Source organism: Hirundo rustica, chromosome Z (assembly GCF_015227805.2).
Source record: "Hirundo rustica isolate bHirRus1 chromosome Z, bHirRus1.pri.v3, whole genome shotgun sequence".
Classification (NCBI taxonomy): domain Eukaryota; kingdom Metazoa; phylum Chordata; class Aves; order Passeriformes; family Hirundinidae; genus Hirundo; species Hirundo rustica.
Window position 1 is genome coordinate 3,601,434 of NC_053488.1, and position 19,810 is coordinate 3,621,243.

A 19,810-nucleotide genomic window follows, 5' to 3' on the forward strand; every position below is an offset into this window, starting at 1 on the left:
CACAGTAACCACTTCCAGCTACAGCTGGTGGTGGCTGCCTGGGCTGGTTTTACCAGGTCACCCCTTCTCTTCCAGACTGGCCTCTGAGGACATGGGAATGAGTGAAGAAAACCTGCTCCGAAGCATCCAGGGATGTGCAAAGATTCCAAAGATGCCCAGGTTTACTTTCAGCAGAACTGTCTGCATCCTCTGCCAGACATCACAGTTCTCCTCAAAAGCAGCTGTGACTGGAGGCACAAGTGGCAACACGGTGTGTCTGTCTGTGCCAGAGCTGAGGGCAAGACTCTGGCAGGGCAAAATGGGGCTCCAGCCTGAGGTGAACCAACAGCAGCACCTGGTGGACCCCTGTTAGACCCCCAAAGCCCGAGCCTGAATTTTCCCATGAGTCTCCCTCCTGCCCTCGGACAGGCAGGAGAGAGAGCCGCAGGGTAGGACAGACAGAAAGGAGGACTGAACCTGCCACCAACACACCATGATTTCAGTAGGTTCCCTAATCTGTACGTGCATCATTAGCTGAGACGCACCACACTCGAATTCAGGATCTAGGGCATGATGTCCATGCCTTCCAATGGAAAATAAAAGGGTTCTGCTCAGCTGGCCCCTGGCACCTGACAAAAGAGGATGACATCAAGACTTGAGGGCAAGGAGACAATAAATGTGCATTAGGCAAACCGGTCAGTGCACTCATTCTCCCTGCAAAGCTCTCAGATGTCTACACTTATTACATGCACAGTTCCCAATGATGAGGGAGAGAGAGCTTTGGGTCCAACTCAGTATTAATGCTGCAAGCTGTTAATTACCATTTAATATCAGTTCCCAGGCCTTCCCCTTTTCAAGACAGCAGAGTCCAATCACTGAGAAAAACAGACAAAGGAAGGAGCTGTGCCACCCAACACTGCGGTCCGTGCTTTAACAGATTAATCTACTGCTGTGCAAACCAAAAAAGCCAAATGAACCGAGTTCCTTCTTCCTCCAACAGAACTGCAGGGCCACTCTTGGGGCTGGAGGTAGTGCACACCTCTCCAGTGTGGAAATTAAACCCTGGCTGAAGATTACCACCCATCTACACAGATCTTAAAACAGACTCTTCCTCTAACCTCACAGAGATCAAGTATGCTTGAGCAGAATCCTCCTGCAGGTCGCGGTGCACAGCAGTGACAGCAAATCTGCCAGCACGTCAGTCCTTAGTCAGGCACTGCCTCCAGACAGAGACCCTCGGGCAGACTTGCCCTGACAGTATTCCTTAGCTTACTCTTCCAGGGAAGCACTGCAAACTTGACGTAAGTTTCTAAATATTGATATAGAGTAGCCAACTACAGCAGGGAGCTGTCAAGAACTTCTAATGTATTTTGCAACATGGTAGAGGATTTTGGAAAAGTTCAAGAGTAATTCAGAGACAAAAGTATGACACAATAAAACAAAAAAACTTGCTAACTTCAACTGTACATAAACACTTAAGCAGAAAGCTGCTCACATCAGTTTCAGAGGGAAACAAGTGATTGAAGCACGTTTGGGGTTGTGCTCCAGTGGTTTGAAGGAATGAGAGCACCTGTTTTTAATTTTTTAGAAGGGATCTCCTCTCCTAAACCACTTGGGCTTCTTTTGAAAATCTCACTGATTTAAACCAGGGTGACAGTAAAGCTGCTACAGAGAAGCAACAGATCACCCATGCCATTTCTGGCACCTATAATATCTGTCTATTGTTATTTAGATGCAATTTTCATTCCTAACTGCAGACCTTCCCTCAGATCTGTGCCAGCACAAGCAGTCGTGCTGTCAGGTGGTTCAGGGAACTCAACAGATTCTTTTGAATTTGTGATGAACTCGTGGGAAGTCTGGCCTGCTTTTTGAAAATTGCCATTTAGTTTGATGGAAGCAAACCTAAGTATTATCATAAAAACAATTTAGCTTGACAGTACTTTTATCCCACTGGAAATCAAGAGAAGTGGAAACAAGGCCAGGGGGATAAATAGCATCAGGATGAGAACCTAGCTTTCTGGTTGGAACATCACAGGATTCCAGCTTAAAAAAGTGCACAAGCTTACTGTGTGGCAGCTGCACAAAGATTTTATTTTTAACCTTTTGGTCAGTGCAAGCATTTATTTGCACAATATGTTTATAATGGTCAGAAATACAAGCTATACATTCCCCACTAAAGACAGTGCACAAATACTGTCTGGAGCATATATAGCAAGGAAATACTTCTCTTTCACACTGCATGATTTCTTCACAGTAACAATAAGCTCATAACAGAATTATTTTAACTGAAGTACTCTCCTCCAGTGTTTTTAAATCTTCATGCCTAAAAAGTTCGTGGTTTTTAATACAAATTATTTTAATCCACTTTCAATTTGGTTTACTTATCGGAACTGTTGAAGAAAAAAACCCCACATTCTACTAATGTACACAAAAATGCAGTAATGAGCAAACATGTTATGTTTAAACATTTACAAAGATTGGTAGTAACCCATCCAACTGATGAAAGCACTACCTTCACAAGACTGGAGTGTAGTTTCATTATAAAAGGTACTTTTAACCATTCCAGGTTAAAAGCCAGTGAATTTAAAATTTCAAAACCAAAAATTGCCACACATAAGCTTTTTTATACAATCAACTGTCAGAGGGCAGATTCTCTTGGGGCACAGGCATAGGCAGATGCTGAATTACCATTCAGCTCCAGGGAAAACACTCCTAACAGGATGAAGGCTCTAGTAACAGGACTGCAAGCACAATCTCATTTTCACTCTCACTTTAGATGTTTTCTCTTTGCTGAAGCTGCTTTCCATCCCCAAAATTAGATTGTGAATCCAGTTTGTTGAAACTGGAAGTTAAACCCAATTATTTACACTAAACATGAGTGACCACAAAAGATCACACATCTTTGACGCAGCTGATCATCTCATTTATGAAATGCTCTCTTTTCCAAGACAGCGGTGGGTGAAGCTTGGTGAAAGACATCCTTCATCTCCCTGAGGAGTGGTGGATCGAAGCATCTCATGATGCTGGGCACAGTAGGAGGGAGTACAGTAGGAGTACTTCTTTTATCTCATTCATGTGAATTTGATTTCATCAGCTGATGCTTTATTGTTGCTGAAATATGACAACACTTCCTTGGAAAAACAGAATCTCTTGCAATTAAATATTCGTAGCTATTACCATGGGAGCTGAACTCTAAACAGAGCTCAGTGCCTGAACATTATACATCCCTGTGCCACACCATAGGGGCTCCATCTAACAGACAGCTTAGCAGGCTGCAGACTGCCACTCTCTAAGCAGCAAAAAAATTGAAGGGAAAAATAGTCTGTACTGTGGCAAATCACGCTCTTTGCTAACTGAAGCAGAAGCCACGAGATAGAGCAGCTCTGAGATTCCAACACTACGCGCAGTGCTACCAACTGAACGAAACCAGCAAACATTATAATGCTAATAATGACAACAGTAGTAATCTTGTGTTAACATATGACCAGGGAAGGTACATCAAACCTCTTTGAAGAGGTTTATGGAGGTTGGTACCATTTCTGAACAGCATTCCCATTTGAGTCTCCCATGTTGTCACAACGAGTAGAAACCACCTGCCACATGAAACACACAGAGGAGACACTGTGCTCTCTGAGACACCAGCCAGACACACGTAAATAAACAAAGTACCCATGCAGCACTCAGGTGGGACCACCTCCACGGCTGCTTTGCATCACGCACTACCTTCCAGACAATGTGGAAAACGCTGCACAGGTGTCAGTCACCTTCTTCCCAGCAGACTGATGGATGGATCCTGTTTGTTACACAGTACAGAAACTTAACCTGGTCATTAAGGCATGCGTCTGTGGCAGTTGGCGCTGAGGACTTCCTTCACTTGCCTAGACCCAACCGTTGTGATTTGTAGCAACCCACAGCTTTACAGGATCACCACCACACCTGTGCCACATCAGCACTGGCTTCTGAGCCTCAAGCAAGTCCCCCTGAGTCTTCAACTACAATAGCCTGGTCCATGCTGCCATGAGAGAAGTTACTAACCCATCAAACTACACTGTCTTCGAGGGAAAGGTCTGTCAAACACAAGAGCTGCAAAGAAAAAATGCTTTCTCCAACTTCCTGCATTACAGCTGACAACACAGCAGAAAGTGACCGTGTTCACGCTACCTCATTAGTCCTACACACCAATTTTGGAGAACCAGGGGCTTCTCACACCACCATCATTCTTATGGTCTTTCCATGGTCCTTCAGCCTGCTTCCCCAGCTCTGGTTAAAACCTAAAAGCTGAAAACCTTGGAAGATTTTCCACAGGATGGTACATCAAGATTTCCTTACCCTCTAGACTTTCCGACACCACGTGCTTCCCACTTTCTTTCACTCCCTGAAGTTTTAACTCAAGGAGCTGCCTCCTTCCTCATGATGACTAAGTAGTGTAATGCTTACACTGGGGCACTCAGTCAGGATTGTTCTAAAATGCAGCAATAAAACCAATACCTGAAGATCACAGTGGCAAAATAGCAACGCATTTTCAGGTCAAATATGCTCAGGTAATTTTTCAGGGCAATGGCAGATCTGTTGTTTTTAAGTAGCACTCTTGAAAACTCCCTGCCAGTGAAAGACAGCCACCTAGGCTTGTGAAAAGATTTGTGAAAAGCCTGTGTAATTAGAACCCATACAAGTGACATTAGTCTTCTGGCTGGTTATCTAGCAAAACACATCATACGAGCATTCAAACATAACATCCTGAAAATTCTTTAAAAATCTAGTGCAACCAACAGAGATGAATGCATTCACCTCCCTGTAGGCTTCCTATATGCTGTCTGGTCCAAGAATATGGATCTAGGTTTGTGACCCACATCCATATGGATAAGCTGGACACACAGGCTGCCAAGGCCAGCTAACGTGACTTTGCAGAGTGGAAAAGTGCGGGTTTGAATTCCCTAAGGTCACTAAGGCTTCTGAAAGACAGCACACATGTAAATGTTAAATAGGAGTTGCCAAATTACAGAAGGGAAGGTGATTATTTTGCAACAAGCAAAATACCAATTGCCAATGGACTTGGTTCGGAGATCATCTCAGCGGTCTAAGGCGTCTAGAGACGAAAACTGCCAGCCTGTGTCCTGCTCAGCAGGCTCCAGCCCTCCTGCCTGTGTCTCCATCACCTGCCACAAGCTTTGTCAGGGAAGGGGAGATGGCAGGGGCCCCTGCAGCACACCCTGTCTCCCCAGCAATAGCAGGGAGAAAAAAAATCTGTAAAGCCGAGGACTCGACTGATGTGCCACCTCAGAAGCAGCACAGGCCACTGATCCATTAGTGTGGCAAACTGGCACCCAAATCATTTGCCTCAAAGCTAGTTCAGGTATTTTTGCCCTAAAAGAAACTGGCCTCTAAGAGATCCTTCCTAAGGATGCTCTTTGAATAAAGCATTAAAGATGATACTACTGATGTTAATTGAAATCTTCAGCCTGTTTTTCTAAAAACATGAAGCTTGTGCATGCTTCTCTCAATAGCTTCAGCTGGATTGCTCATTTGAACTGAACTGGGATAGAGATTCAGAGCTCTGAAGGCTTTTTGTGTCTATACAAGCTTTACAGAAATCAGTCTGAGATACCAGGCCTGGAGAAAAGGACACTGGCTGAGTTCACACACAGAACACCTGAAAAGCTACATGCAAGAGATCTAAATGTGAGGAAAAAGACTTATTAAGAGCTCGTAAGCTATCATGAAATACTTTTTCATGCATGGAAAAAGAAAGACTTTATTAGTTCCAGTGATTACAGAATTATTCATGTCAGTGCTTCATTCAGCAAAAAATTCTTCTACAGAAATATGTAGAAGAATTACACATGATCTGTAAAACCACAGGAAAGGGCAGCAGGACCAGCAGATGAATGTATTAAAAGCAATATTTTCAAAATTAATAGAAAGAGATGGGGTAGCATTTCAGGCTTAAGACCTCTTTTCCACTCCAATTCTCCATGGGTCTAAACTGTTATAGACCATATGATTTATGTATGCAGTCCAGGCATCCCTCACCAGGGACTAAAAATAAAGAAATTTTACACTCATCATCCACAGCTAAAGATAATGACATTACAAGTTAAAATAAAATTATTCCAGAATAGTTTTATCAGGAATGTGAAATCTGAATCCAAGTATGAACATTTTTAGTAAATATGATCTGTTGCTCCACCTGTGACTAAATGTTTTCAAGTCTCTTGGCAAAACATTTGATACTGGGGAGTAAAAGCTGGGAAAGGAATTAAGGATTTACAGCTACTGACAATTCTGGTACACTGTTTTTACAGACACTTTTGATGTCTGCTAGATACCCTCATTATTATTATTCTATCAGTGCTCATAAGAAGACTGGAATATTAAATGCATACCAGAAAGATACTGCTTATATAGTATCATATTACACTTATGCAGACAGAAATAGCTTTTGTTTTCCATACCACTATATAAATGTTGCTTATTCCTTGACTATGGGAACCTAAACCTTTAACCTTAGCTCATTAAATGGATGATTCTATTTAGCACATCAACACTGAAAAAAATCAGATTTACCAAGCTGCATTTAACAAAAATAGGTAAGTTTTAAGACAGTAAGCAAGCTGTAAGAGCTTTATGTAGCTATCTGGCTTAGCCAATAACATTATGCTAACATTTAATAATATATACTCAGGGTTTTTTTCCCGATTCGGCATCTACAAGACAGATGCATTTGCACCCGTTTTTCCCACCTCCTTAACCTCTTGTTTCAGCCACTGTATGGCAGGAGCAAGAAGAAAGTATCTGACAGTCACCACCAGGCATTACATATTGGTTTCCAGGAAGACACTGCTCATAAACTTAACAGCAATGAGGTTGCATTCAACAATAAGATATTAGAAAAAAAGTGGCTGAATTTTAAACTAGACTATCAGACACATAAAAAAATAATTTTAAAAGTAATCAACTCTACCCCAGGGAATATAGAAATCCCTCAAACTAAGTGTCTATATTTTTTAATTAATAAGTAAAAGGCAAGGAGTGTTTAAATCACAATTCTTGCCTTTCCTGAGTGTCACCAAGACCTCCAGCAGTAATTATGCCTTTCAAACACAGGGTTGTAACTAGGGATTACGACAAACAGTTACTGGAACAGAGAAAGCCCAAGATGTGGTTTCTGTGAAGTGCTCTGGAGTTGCCTATTATAAAGCAATCAGCCCTGCTGGAATGGGGAAAGCACCCCACAGCTCTCTGTCTGCGCAGCACAAGCAACAAAGGCAATGTGCCTTTGGAAGAAACACTACAAAATCCAGGCAAATGTCTGTGGTAACAAGTTCAGTTTGATACCAACACTATATGTGACTTTCGTCTCTGTCAAATCCAACTCTTGTTTTTAAAAACATGCATGCCAAGTTTAAAATTCCAAACCCATGGGCATTAACCTCAAATGCTCCTAAAGTTATGACATTAAGTCTGCACACTCCACAGTGGTTAAACCTTTCAAAATTTTAGACGCCTCTCTTGCATGGTCAGAGCTATGGCACCATCATCATCAGGACCTTCAGAGCTCGCTGGACTGGGAGAGATAAAACCCCCTCTGCTTTTTCAGCTGCCAGCAGGATGGATGCAATACCCAATGGGCACATTCAACAGCAGTGCCATGCTCTGTGCTTCCTTGGGGAGGGCTACACAGTGGCTCCCGACCAACAGAGAGCCTGGCAGGCGACTGATCTGCAGCCCTGGGAAAGAGCCAAACAAGGCACCAGATGTGTGCTCCAGTGCTGGGCTTACCTGACGGGGTGCTTCTCTCCATGCACTGCTTCTGAAGGTCCAGGCTCCGCAGCTCCTCTGTGCTGGCGTATTTCATGACAGAGTTGATGGAGGTGAGGGTGCTGATGAGTTGTGAATTGAGAGATCCGATCTGGGAGTGGGGCTCCCCAAAGGCCTCTGCCAACTCACTGTAATTTTCAGCAAGCAGCATCTGCTGTTCCTGCAGCAGCTTCTGCACACGTTCAATGTAGTGATCCAAGCCTGTCCTCAGCTCAGATGGAGGCAGAGGGCTCTCCAGCTGACCACTGATGGCGTCGCACACAGGCTCTCCCCCAACACCTATGCTCCGGGTGCCAGCTGGGACAACTGGCAACGGAGGGGGTCCACAGGCAATGCTCCTCATTTTCAGACCAACCAGGTAGTTCTCATAAACACTTATCTGTCCAACGCCACAGTCTTTGGTTTTTATTGCGGAAGGCTTCTCAAAGCCAGGGTGGCTGGAGAGCACGGTGCCCACCCCAACCGAACGCATCTTCGCAGACGCGTGTACGTCCTTCACCCGCCCGTCCCCTACTGCCACGCTCCGCAGCTCCACACCGTCCGTGCCGGTCTGCTTGTCACAGCTGCTCAGAGTGGTGTTAGTCCCACAGTCCGCCAGGCAGGCCACCTCCGTGCTGGTGCACTGGTTCACCATCTCCAAAGCAGTGCTGGTTTGCTGGCTAGCAGTGGAAGGCACGGCCATCACCGTGGCCTCTGCCCTGGGCACAGCCTCTGTGGCTGTTTCGCGGGACACGTGTTCCTTGGGCACGCACACCACCACGTTCACCGAGCAGTCCCCGCAGCCCACAGACCTCACTGCTCCAGCCGCCTGTGCCACCTGGCAAGGGCTCGGCACCTCTGACGGCCCGTCTGTGTTGACACCTGTCTCACAGATGCTTGTCTCTGTGCCCACTGACTTGTCGTGCAGCTCCGTGGACCTGCCGGTGCCCTGATCTTGCACCTCTGCCCTCTCCCTCACCAGCCACCGGCTCATCAGGAGCTCGGGGCCCGCAGCCGTGCTCCGCGTGGCAGGTCTGCAGGAGGTGCCGATGCTGCTTGTCTGCAGATGGTTTCCTACTGACGAATCAGCAACGTCCACGTGGTCTCCCACCATTTGGTCTCTGGTGTGTACAACAGCTTCCACCATCCTGCTGACAACATGCGGCTGAGCCATCATGGCTTTATCCACCTTTTTTCTGGACCCAGCCGCCTGCAACTCCTGTTTTAATTTGGTCATTTCCCTGTCGTGGGTGGTTTCCTTTAACTGAACCTCTAGTCTGTAAATCTTCTCCTTAAGGGCCTCGATGGTCTGCTGCTGAAGCTCTATCTCTTTCTCAACTTCTGTAGACAATCCAAGCATGGCCTCTGTCACCCCAACTCCACACTCCCTCACTTCTTTCTCTGTCCCCACAGCTACTTCTTTTTGTTGCCTTGAGGATCTGTTGTATATAACGATATCGTTCATGTTCTCATCAGCTCCTACAGCAACAGATCGGGCTTCTTTTGTCAGGCTTTCTCTGTTCACCCGAAGGTTTGCCGGACTTTCGTAGTTGCTATCTTGGATTTTTTTCTCCAGGGCTTGCATTTCAGCAGTCAGCTGCCTAAACTCCTCTATTCTCTGAGAGCTCTGCTCCACACTCTCCATCTCTTCCTCACAATCTATATACAGTTCTCCACCTCTTCTCACCTGAGACATGTGTTCCCACTGCTCTGCATTCCCTGCGCTATAGGATCGCTTTCTGAAACCGTATGTGTCATTTTGAGTGGCTTTCCTGTGGTTTTTGAGTTCAGCCATCATGTGCCTCTTCTCCTCCTGCAACACTGAAATTTTGACCTGCAGCACAGGAATGGTCTTGACTTGCTCCTCGAGCTCCTTGAGACGCTTCAGGGCGACTGCCATTTGCTCCCTGATGTGCTGCAGATGCACCGGGCTCACGTTGGTGACGGGTGTGGATATTCCCGAGCTCATGGGGCTGTGACGAATGGAACTGCCCAGTGAGGAGCTGAAACAGGCGCCATAGTCACCGTTCCCCTGATACCCATTCTGCAGGTGCTGAGACACATGACTGTACCCACTGGATCCCACAAAAGAGGGGAGGGAGCTTGTGGAGCCCATGCCTCCAAAGCTGGAAAGTCGAGGCCTGCGGACATCTCCAGGTGTGACCTGCATCATCCTCTCCTGCTCCAGTCGCCTCCGTGTTTCCATGAGGGTTTTTGTTACAAGGAGGTTGTGCCGAGGAGGCTGGGGGGAAGGAGGAGGAAGCTGTTTGTTCTCTGGGACAGTTAAGTAGGTAGGAGATACTTCAAAGGAAACTGAGGGTTTTGCAGGGACGGACAAGGTTACTTGACTCCTCGTTGCCAAAGACTGCTTGTTCTCATCACTGTTTGATGAAGAGAGAGACTCTGTGGAGGTCCAGCCACTGCACCGGCCACCAGAGTTCTTGGTACCCACTGAGGCGGGTATAGCTTTCCTCTTCTTTCGTATGTTTAGTTTCTTAATGGTATTCCCCTTTTGTATATCATCCACATACTTCAGAAAATCCAAGTCTAGCTGGTAGCCATAAGGTGTTTCCACAAAATAGGGGTCTTTCCGTTCTTTTTCATCTTCTCCATTTATAGTAACTTCCTCTTTTTCTGGAAAAGAAGAAACAAAATCAGCGTTGAGTAAACTACATACTCAGACACAAGCCTAGAAAGACGGGCGCTCGCTGCACGCCGGAGGCAGAAACTGCTGCTGCAGCTCAGTGAACAGAACGACTTTCCACTGACTGACCCTTAACACTACATCCCGATTAACTTTTTAAAAGTTAATCAGTGGGTTTTCAAACGCTGCGAAGTGCACACCCACGTCAATGTGAACACATGCGTAGACACAGACAGCGTCTGTTAATGAAGGGGAACGGCCAGAAACTCAAAGCTGTCCTTGCTCAAATCCTTCCAGTCTTCCCGTGCCTCACACAGCTTTCACGCATGCTAAATTATCAGGTAAAGACCACAGGATTACAACGGACCACCGGAATCATCTGGTGACCAACCTCCCTAGAGAGTGCATTCAAGCAGGCGATGGGAACTCTGACCCCGCTCCTTATGCAACTGATGCCATTAGACTTTGCACAGCTCTGCAGCGCTGTTTCATGGCTCTGGGCACGAACAGCACCAGTTTGCTCTCACCTCAGCTCACATTACTTCCACTACCACCTCTGCCTTTTTCATGTTAAACTCCATGAAGCTCCCACCACCACGACAGGCAGCAACACCCCCTTCCAGCAGGGTCCCGAGCCCCACTGCTCGGGGACGCACGTCATACAAGAGATGCACCCACCTGCTCTCCAGATGCAGGACTCACCTGTTCCTGAAGCAATCTAAACAAAAAGTTCAATGCATCTGCTGCGTATTTAAATGCAGCACTGCCGTATAACTGGCTCCTCTGAGCCTCATACTTGGCAGGAGGAAAAATACGAATAAAGGAAAAGAAAACGAGAAAAAAACAAAACAAAACAAACAACAAAAACACTCACCAAAAAAACCACCCAACCGAAAACAAAAAACGGAAAAATAACTATTGCAAGTTATGCGCTGGAGGAAATAATAAAAGCCGGCTTTCCGGTTACCTGACTTAGCCACATGTCTCTGCCTCCACACTGCAAATTTTCCAGCCACGTACGGCTGTCCCAGCTTCATGTGTCACACGCCAGAGCCCTGCCTCCCTCCGGCTCGCTCCTGCTTCACCCCATAAGGAAGAGCCGTCCTCCCCCGCGCTCCGCCCGCTACCGAGCCCGGGCGCGGAGCCTGCGCTCCCTTTCGCTTCCAAAAGCAGAGCTTTGGAACCCGCGTCTTCTTAAGGGAATATAAGCCTCAGGGAAGGAGGAGGAAGGGGGCAGAGAGGAGGGGAAAGGAAAGAAAAAAAAAAAAAAAAAAAAAAAAAAAAGAAGCTCTCGACTCAGTGCAACTACAGGAAGTGACTTAATGTTGTACTGAAAAGGTTTGCGGCGGGGGGGAAGCTCCTGTTTTTCCAGTCTCCTTGGCATACTTAAGAAAAGCTTCGCCTGCAAGCAGTGTAATTGCTTTCATGGTGATCCGTCATGCTTTCGGCTACCGCAGGACATCCCGAGCTAAAGCTGGGAGGAGAAGGGCGCTGCTCAAGGGAACCTACCATCTCCGGTTCGGGAAAAGAACAGGATGGAGGCACAGGCACAGAGCCACAGCAGTGGGGCCGACCAGGTCACCTCAGTACCTCGGTTCTGCAGTGCAGACAGACGGACACAAACAACCCCCCTAGACCACATGTTTCTGGTGAAAGACCAGAGTGTCACTATGGTGTGGTATTTACTTACAGATACACCCAAAATAGCCATCTAAATACCACTGGAAGCAAAAATACACGCATACAAAACCACTTCAGACGCACGAGGACACACAGCTCAGTTCTGTCCAGCAGGACTGCCTCAATGCCAGGGAGGGGAAAAAAAATCTCAGGACTCCCACTGCCACGGAGAGAATGAGAGCATATTCTCTAAATTACTCTTCTTCCTCCCTGAAGTCAGTGCTCTGTGCCCAGATTCTCATGCTGGCTCCATTCCCTGCAGACAAACAACTCTCCACACCCCACAGCTCCACACCCTGTGTTGGTCCCGCCTGCACCCCAGGTTTGTGCCCACTCTCTCCTTGTCCCTCATTCCCTGTATCCTTATGGATTCTTTTTGCCTTCTTCTCGTACTTGGGATTTCTGAACCATTTTCTCTACTCATATCCATTTGCTTGCACCATCAGTTATAGACCAAAATCTGGTTATCATCTCAGGTTTGGTTCTAGTCACTTTACTCAGCCCAGGTAAATTCAAGCTCCATTGGTTTTACCTGTTGTCACATTTTCCCTGGTTTCTTTCCTTTGCTTGTCCTGGTCCTTGTCTTCCTATCCAGCAATGTCTCTAATTTTCCCATTACTACACTACTGTATTCAGTTTCCCTAAACTGTCTTTGGGAACAATGCCTAAGTGTTGGAGGGGGAGGGAGGAACAGACTCCTTCTATGAAGGGCTTAGGACTTAAGAATTAATGCATCTTTGGAAAACATATTCATAAAAAAACTCTAAAAAGACATGCAAATCTCATGTTCAGTCATGGGAGTCAAACTGGGATCTCCTATGTATTTTGTTCTTCGTGGAATTAAGATTGCCCAACATAAACCTATAAAAAATAAATAGTAGTAAAGAAACAACCACACTGACACTGAATCCCTCACTGAACTTCTCCACAACACATGCAGACAGCTCAGTGTCTTCACAGTGGAATCCCTCTGTTCCTCAGCTCAAGCTGGCAGCGCTGCCAGGACACAGTTTGTACGTGGCACAAGCACAAGACGGTGCGTGGAGCTGAGTGCCTACTGCTTCTCCTTAAAACAACACAGCAAGCATTCCACAAATGCAATCCCAGTATTGTCAGTTGATCCCTGGAGACGCTTCTTGATAACGTTAGGACAAAAAGAGGATCAGGCATGCAATCCACTGTCACCAACACAACACTGATGCGGTGTGCAGGAGCTGTGCCAAGCCTTTGTGCATTTTGTTGCCTCAGAGAAAGGGGCAAAATGGTCATACCTGTTAAAGATGAAACAAAACAAAATGGATGGCTGTTCTGAAGCAATAAAAGTGGCTTTGTTGGTTCCAAAATGGGGGGGGGGGGGGGGGGGGGGGGGGAATCTAATAAAAAGGAAATTAATAAATTCCTGGTAAGGGTGCAGCCCTTTTCAGCCGTTAGGTCATGGATGAACCATGGATACACTTACTTCCTAGCTGTGGTGGGTGAGTACCAAATGCTCCAGCAGCAGGTATCCCAGACTAACCTCAGGGGAAGCAGTGTCCCTTCATGCCCAAAGACCTGAAGTGAGCCAAAGATTCCCATGCCCACACACAGAGAAGTATTACAGCAAATACCACACAGTGCAAACACTCTTGTTGGGCTCCTTGTCTCATCCTGGGCTGGTTGATCATTGACACTGCTAAAGTTAGAACTATTCCCTAGCCTCTGCAGTATATCAGGCAAATATTAATCATATGTGCAGATGTACAAACACGTACGCTTTTGTCCGTACAAATGCTGCAGACACTCTTCACAGAAAAGGAAGGTTGGAAAAGACCTTTAAGATCATCAAGTCCAAATGCAATGAGACACAAACACATCATGTTTTAAAGCCAGTGCCAGTGGAGCAGAACACTCTGTGAAGCATACAGTACCTCGTTGTGGTACTGTCATTATTAATGCATTTCTCCAGAAGTACACAAAGACTTCATTTCCCTCTCCCTGCTACAGGATAACCATGGGCAGGACACAAGTAGCATTTAAAAAAAGTACTCCTGAATTCTCACTTTCTGTACTGCTGGGACTGGCTCTGTCCAAACATTCCAGTCTTGCCAACTTCTATTAAATTATATCCTATCCAATGCACAACACAAGAACATCAGTATATTAAAATATTGAGTCAGCTCTACCTGAGTTCACACTAATCATGGCAGCTTTCAGACCAGGAGAACTGGAAAAATAATAGAATATTTAGTTTCTGTGCTACAAGACTTCTCAGAAAGACAAAAGCAAGGGAAATGTGGGCAGACATTGAGTTCTGGTTCTGCAAGCTACAAAACCTTTATTGTAGAGCTGCCTTGGAGGGTCCAAGAAGAGCAAAGAGAAGAAACTGAAGACCTGTTTCCAACACTGAGGTGCCTTGAAAAATACATAAATCACATGTTAAGCCTTCTCTCCCCATCAAGTTATGATGTCTGCTCTAACGCATTTTTATCATGGATCTGCCTGCTACTAAAGTAGTATTTTTCACTGAAATATTGTTATGAGTAACAGTCTCCTTCCAGAGTTATGGCATAAGACAATTCATAAAGAATGTTGCAAAGGAAAAAATACAGAGGCAATAATTGGCATAAATGGAGTCCAATCAGTATTTTTATATGCCCAACTTCAATCTGAAAGCTTATTTGGGGCAGGAAAACAAATTAAAACCAAAAAGTTCTGACTTTTTGATTCCTTACTCAAAAAAACCAGTGAATTTTCCCCTTCCCCCCACCTCCAAAATACTACTTTTGTTCTTTTTCTTCACTTTACCATATATAAATATTAGCCTCAGCTTCTGAAAAGATCCAAAACTCATGAGGCCAAAACCATTTTTTTTAAAAAACCCCCAAAACTGAATATTTGACCTTTTTTTTTTAATTCTCCTTTTCAAGTATTGGGATTTGAATATAAGTTAAACAAAACCAGAATAAAACCTCTTGAAAAACAGACCTTAACCTCCCACACTCATTTTATCAGTCTTCTCTTGGCTAGTAACATACAGAAGATGCCATTAAATTACTTGCTCCCCAGCAAATCTAGGTTTCTATTGTTTTCAAAAGTGCTGGTGGGGAAAAGTCCAAAAACTAAACAGTTGACCTAAAAGAGGTTGTTTTTTTTTTTTTTTTTTTTTTTTTCTAAAGAGAGAAAAACTTACAGAAGCAGCAAGTAATTTCTGTACTTTTCCAGACACAGCAGGAGCATCAAGTGTTTTATTTTTCTCTTTGCAGTTAAAGCACAAAGTGGCAGTGTGAAGCACACCACAGGTGTGGAGTACACACTGCCCCAGCTGGCTGCTCATCTTCTGCAAGGAGGAAAGGCACCACAGCACAGCAGTCAAGCCACCAAGCTGCTCATGATCATGCCCTGGTGTTGGGATGGCCCAGCTCCACTTGTACAAGAACACGGCACCGTGCTATGGCTGTGGCTCATTACACCTTCCTCTCTTTTTCTGCCATGCAAAACCAACCAATAAATACTGCCTTGTAAGGAAGGTAATCTGTTTTTCTCATGTTTGGCTACAGTTATGCTCCAAGCAAATGTGATTTAACTCCTGATGCACCTGATAGCGTTGTGTGTGGGGTACTGCAGTCCACACCAGAACTCCCTGGCAGAGAGGAGTAATAGACCCCGCTACTAAACCCACACTTACAGGGATGGAGGATTCTCCTGTTACAGAGGAGCGTTTACTACTGCACGTTTTACCAAACAAATAAATCTCTGGTGTACAAATGTTTGCTGCAAATTTAATCTGAAAGAAAAATGAGGGGTAGAAAACCAGGAAAACATTTATATATGGTTTTTAGATTACTTTTCAAAATTTATGTGTCAATACCCCAGCTGGAGAGCTGACTTTTAAATCTGACATCTAAATACTTAGTGCTTAGGATGGGGGTTGTAATCAGAAAATGGGGGAGAGCAACTTCCCAGATAATAACAGAGAAGGGATGAAGCTACACCACTGTATAGCAAACAGGGTTTTATTTCATGACGGAGATGCTCCACCTCAGACATTTGCAGTGGTTAAACTGCAGAGATCTGAATTAAGGACAGTACCTTAAGTCAATGAACATAAGCAGCAGCTTCAGTTGAAGAGAGATGGTTCAGATGGCTGCTGTGTTTTGCTTGTGCTAGGAACACAAACACCACGACACTGGGCTAAGATGGCCCATTTACCATGCAATATTGATTAAAAAAAAAAAAAGAAAAAGAAAAAAAGGATTTTTATGAATTGATCTGCTCTTTTAATACCATTAAAAGAGTTTCTAGGATGATTACAGCAATGGGAGAAAAAACAATCCCAGCCACAATGCAAATAACATTAAAAGCATCATTACTGCATGCCCTCATAAAAAGTGCCTCTCCAGCTTTCTTGCAGCACCCTCCCCACGGGTGCTAAGAATGTTGCTGGAAGGTCCCCTGGAGGCTTCACTTCTCCAGGCTGAACAGCTCACACTCTCTCATCCTATCTTCATAGGAGAGATGCTCCAACCCTCTGATCATCTTAATGATCCTCCTCTGAACTCACTCCAGCAGGTCCACATCCCTCTTAAGTTGGGGGATCCAGACTTGGACACAGTAATCCAGGTGGGGTCTCACAAGAGTGGAGAAAAGGTGGAGACACCTCTCTTGTGACCTGTTGGTCACAATTCTGTACATGCAGCCCAAGATGCAGTTGGCTTTCTGGGCTGCAAATACACATTGCTGGGTTATTTAGAGCTTCTTGCCTAGCAACATCCCCAAGTCCTTGTCCCCCAGGCTGCTCTCCATCCGTTCCCTGCTCAGGCTGTACTTGTGCTCAGGATTGCCCCAACCCAGAACCTTACACTTGGCCTTGTTGTACTTGAGGACACAGGCCTACCTCTCAAGCCTGTCAGTGCTCCTGGATGGCATCCCTGCCCTCTGGAGTGTTGACCACACCACATGGCTTGGTATCACTGGCAGATGTGCTGAGGGTGCTACCACTGATCACGTCACCAATAAAGACAATTAACAGCACCAGTCCCAACACTGACCTGTGTTGGGGGTGGGTCACTGATCTTCATCCGGACATTGAGCAGTTGAGCCCAACTCTCTTGAGTGCAAACATCCAGCCTCTTCTTTATACATCCATCAAACCCATGTCTCTCTAGAGACAAGGATGTCGTGCAAGACAGTGCCAAATACTTTGCACAAATCCAGGTATTGAACAATCTTCCCTCACCTCACCATCCGCTGTAACCCCACCATGGGAGGCTCCTGTATTTGGTGTGCCCTTAGTGAAGCCATGTTGGCTGTCAGCAACCACCTCCTTATTTTTCATGTGCATCATTTTCGGGAGGATCTCCTCCATGATCTTACCTGGCACTGAAGTGAGACTGCCTGGCCAACTCTTGCTTTGGTACTGGTGATCAGATGGATGCACTAATCTGGATGTCCCACTGCCACCTCCTCCTCAGGGGTCAATTCCTCAACCACTGAACTGTTTCTTAACCTTGCAGAGGATTAAGAAGAGACTCTAGCTTTTATTCTTCTCTTTGGTACATGTTTGCCAGCTATGACAGAGCTTTTTGGCATCACATAGAAAATACTCAGAATGCTTACCAGCCAGCAAATCAAAGGAGCATATATGTAGTGAACAGCCCTTAGTGTCAGAATAGGGTCTTTCAAGGTCACATTACCCATTTTTACACCACTAAATGTTTTCTTTCACATGGTACAAAAAGACCTACCTACAGAATTCATATCTGAACATCATATACCCACAGCCAGAAGTTATTTCTGTGAGTTGAAAGCAAAAACCACCTTCCAAAAACACACCTCAACCCTCTCTAGACCTTATAATGTCTAAAACTTTGACTTCTACAATCTGTTAACTGAAAACTTGCAGCTCAAACAGAAGTTCATTTAAACTAGAAAATACATACTATAAGAAAATTGTGCAAATTAATTAACTCTCTGAATAAAGAGATAATCTTTTTTATGAGAAATATGTTCCTGGGAAAGTAAAAAGCGCAGCCATCTTAAGAGTGACAGCAAAATGCCACCCTATCAAAATTCACAAAATCTGCTTCATATTATTGACAACTCCCTTATTTGAAGCTGATGATAAATCTCCTTTTCAACATACTTGGAATTGCTCAACATCTGGCACTTTTGTGCTGGGACATCTTGTATGTGCACCATCTCAAGGCCATTTACCACAAAAAACCTAAGAGACTAGGCTGTTGTGCCTCCAGTTTCTGACTCAGAGGTCCCAAGGGCAGTCAAACTACCAGTGGCAGGAAGCAAGGCATGGGTGGGAAGGGATACAATCATTAGCTTAGTCTGCTGAGTGCCCCACCAGCAGCAAGGAAGAGCAGAGCAGAAACCATGGTGGTGACTGCTCCTGTTACCAACAGCGCTGCCACCTCTGGACAGAAACAACTGAAACAGTGGCTACTTGGGCAAATTGCTGTCACGAGTCCATCTGTGGGGTGTCCTGGGCTTTGAGCATGACCAGCAGGTCCACTGTCAGGTAAGTCAGCAACAGCCTTAGTTGTGTTTCACTGCTGTGCTTCCCAAATCCTCCTCCACCAATGCCCATGTCAAGCAGCGTAACTGAGAAAGAAACAGGTTGTCTTACACTGAAAGAAAATGATGAACATGAGGTTGACTCCCAGTGCTGGTGAAGCACCTTGCTGTCCTCTGTGGCACAGGGGAATCCCCACAGCTCCCCTACCTCCCTTGCCAACCCTTGAAAATGTGGCATACCTGCCCCACTCTTCCAACACTACATCATCCCCTGCTGCTTTATGCTGCTTCATTATCACAATAAAAGTGACAAAGGAAAAAATAGTTACAAAGTCCAGGGCTTGAATCCACACAGTAGGATGGGCTTCACAAAACTCAGGTAAAAGGCTGGTAAAGCAAAAGAGGAGCAAACCTCCAAATTCTTCTCTTCCTTTCTTACTTATCCAAATCATCTCCCCAAAGAAGTCATGGATGCAAGCTGGGTGTTTGCCTGAAAATGTGTTTTAACACAAGGTGCATCAGTGTTACCTGCTGAAGCACAAGCACAGGCGGCTGTGCTCACTTTCTATCCAAGAACAACCGAATCACAAAACCAAAACATTTGGATTTATAATGTCATTACCTTTCTGTGTTTATAAATCTCTGAAGAGGTGAGAAGTGGAGAATAGATACAAAGGGCTGTTGTAACAGGAATAACCATCAGGAGAGAATGTGGACTCCTGGGATATAAACCTGCTGTGGGGTATTAAAACTGATTTACAGTTTTAGTTTTGTCTTACAGCTGTGCACAGAGTGGAAAAAAAATTGAACCATTGTCTTCTGTAAGAATGGTTCAACAAATATTTGTGTTTATGAGTTCTGGAAGGACATCATTTTGTCACATGCTTGCCTCTGTAAAAAATATGGTTTATGCTGCATAATCAGTTTGATATTTCAAATACTAGGAATTGTTCCCTCCTCCCTTCTTTATATTAATCTAATACTGATTCCTTCTATGAGATGTGTATTGCTTTCCAAACTTCAAAAACCTAAGCGATTTGCATTTGCCAAAAAAATGGAAAGCTTTTCCTCTGCATATAAATTAGTTCAGAACAACAAACTGATTTTCTCAAAGAAGTTTAAAAAGCAATCACCAGATAAAACATGGAAAAGTCATTGTTAGTATTAATTCTCTATGTTCATTCTAAGTAACTAAAACCAGTGGTT

The 19,810-nt window shown here is 44.9% G+C and overlaps 1 protein-coding gene across 10 annotated transcripts in view; it reads right to left on the reverse strand.

The window, feature by feature from the left end:
• KANK1 (KN motif and ankyrin repeat domains 1) overlaps positions 1-19,810 on the reverse strand; it is a 129,443-nt gene that overhangs the window by 17,379 nt on the left and 92,254 nt on the right. For 9 of the 10 annotated variants that reach the window (XM_040089478.2, XM_040089476.1, XM_040089480.2 and 6 more), the window contains one exon: positions 7,759-10,410. In XM_040089478.2, the coding sequence (XP_039945412.1) occupies positions 7,759-10,410 (2,652 nt within the window). Of the gene's footprint in view, positions 1-7,758; positions 10,411-11,387; positions 11,659-19,810 lie in introns of those variants that run through there. The other variant, XM_040089475.2, reaches the window with a different exon arrangement.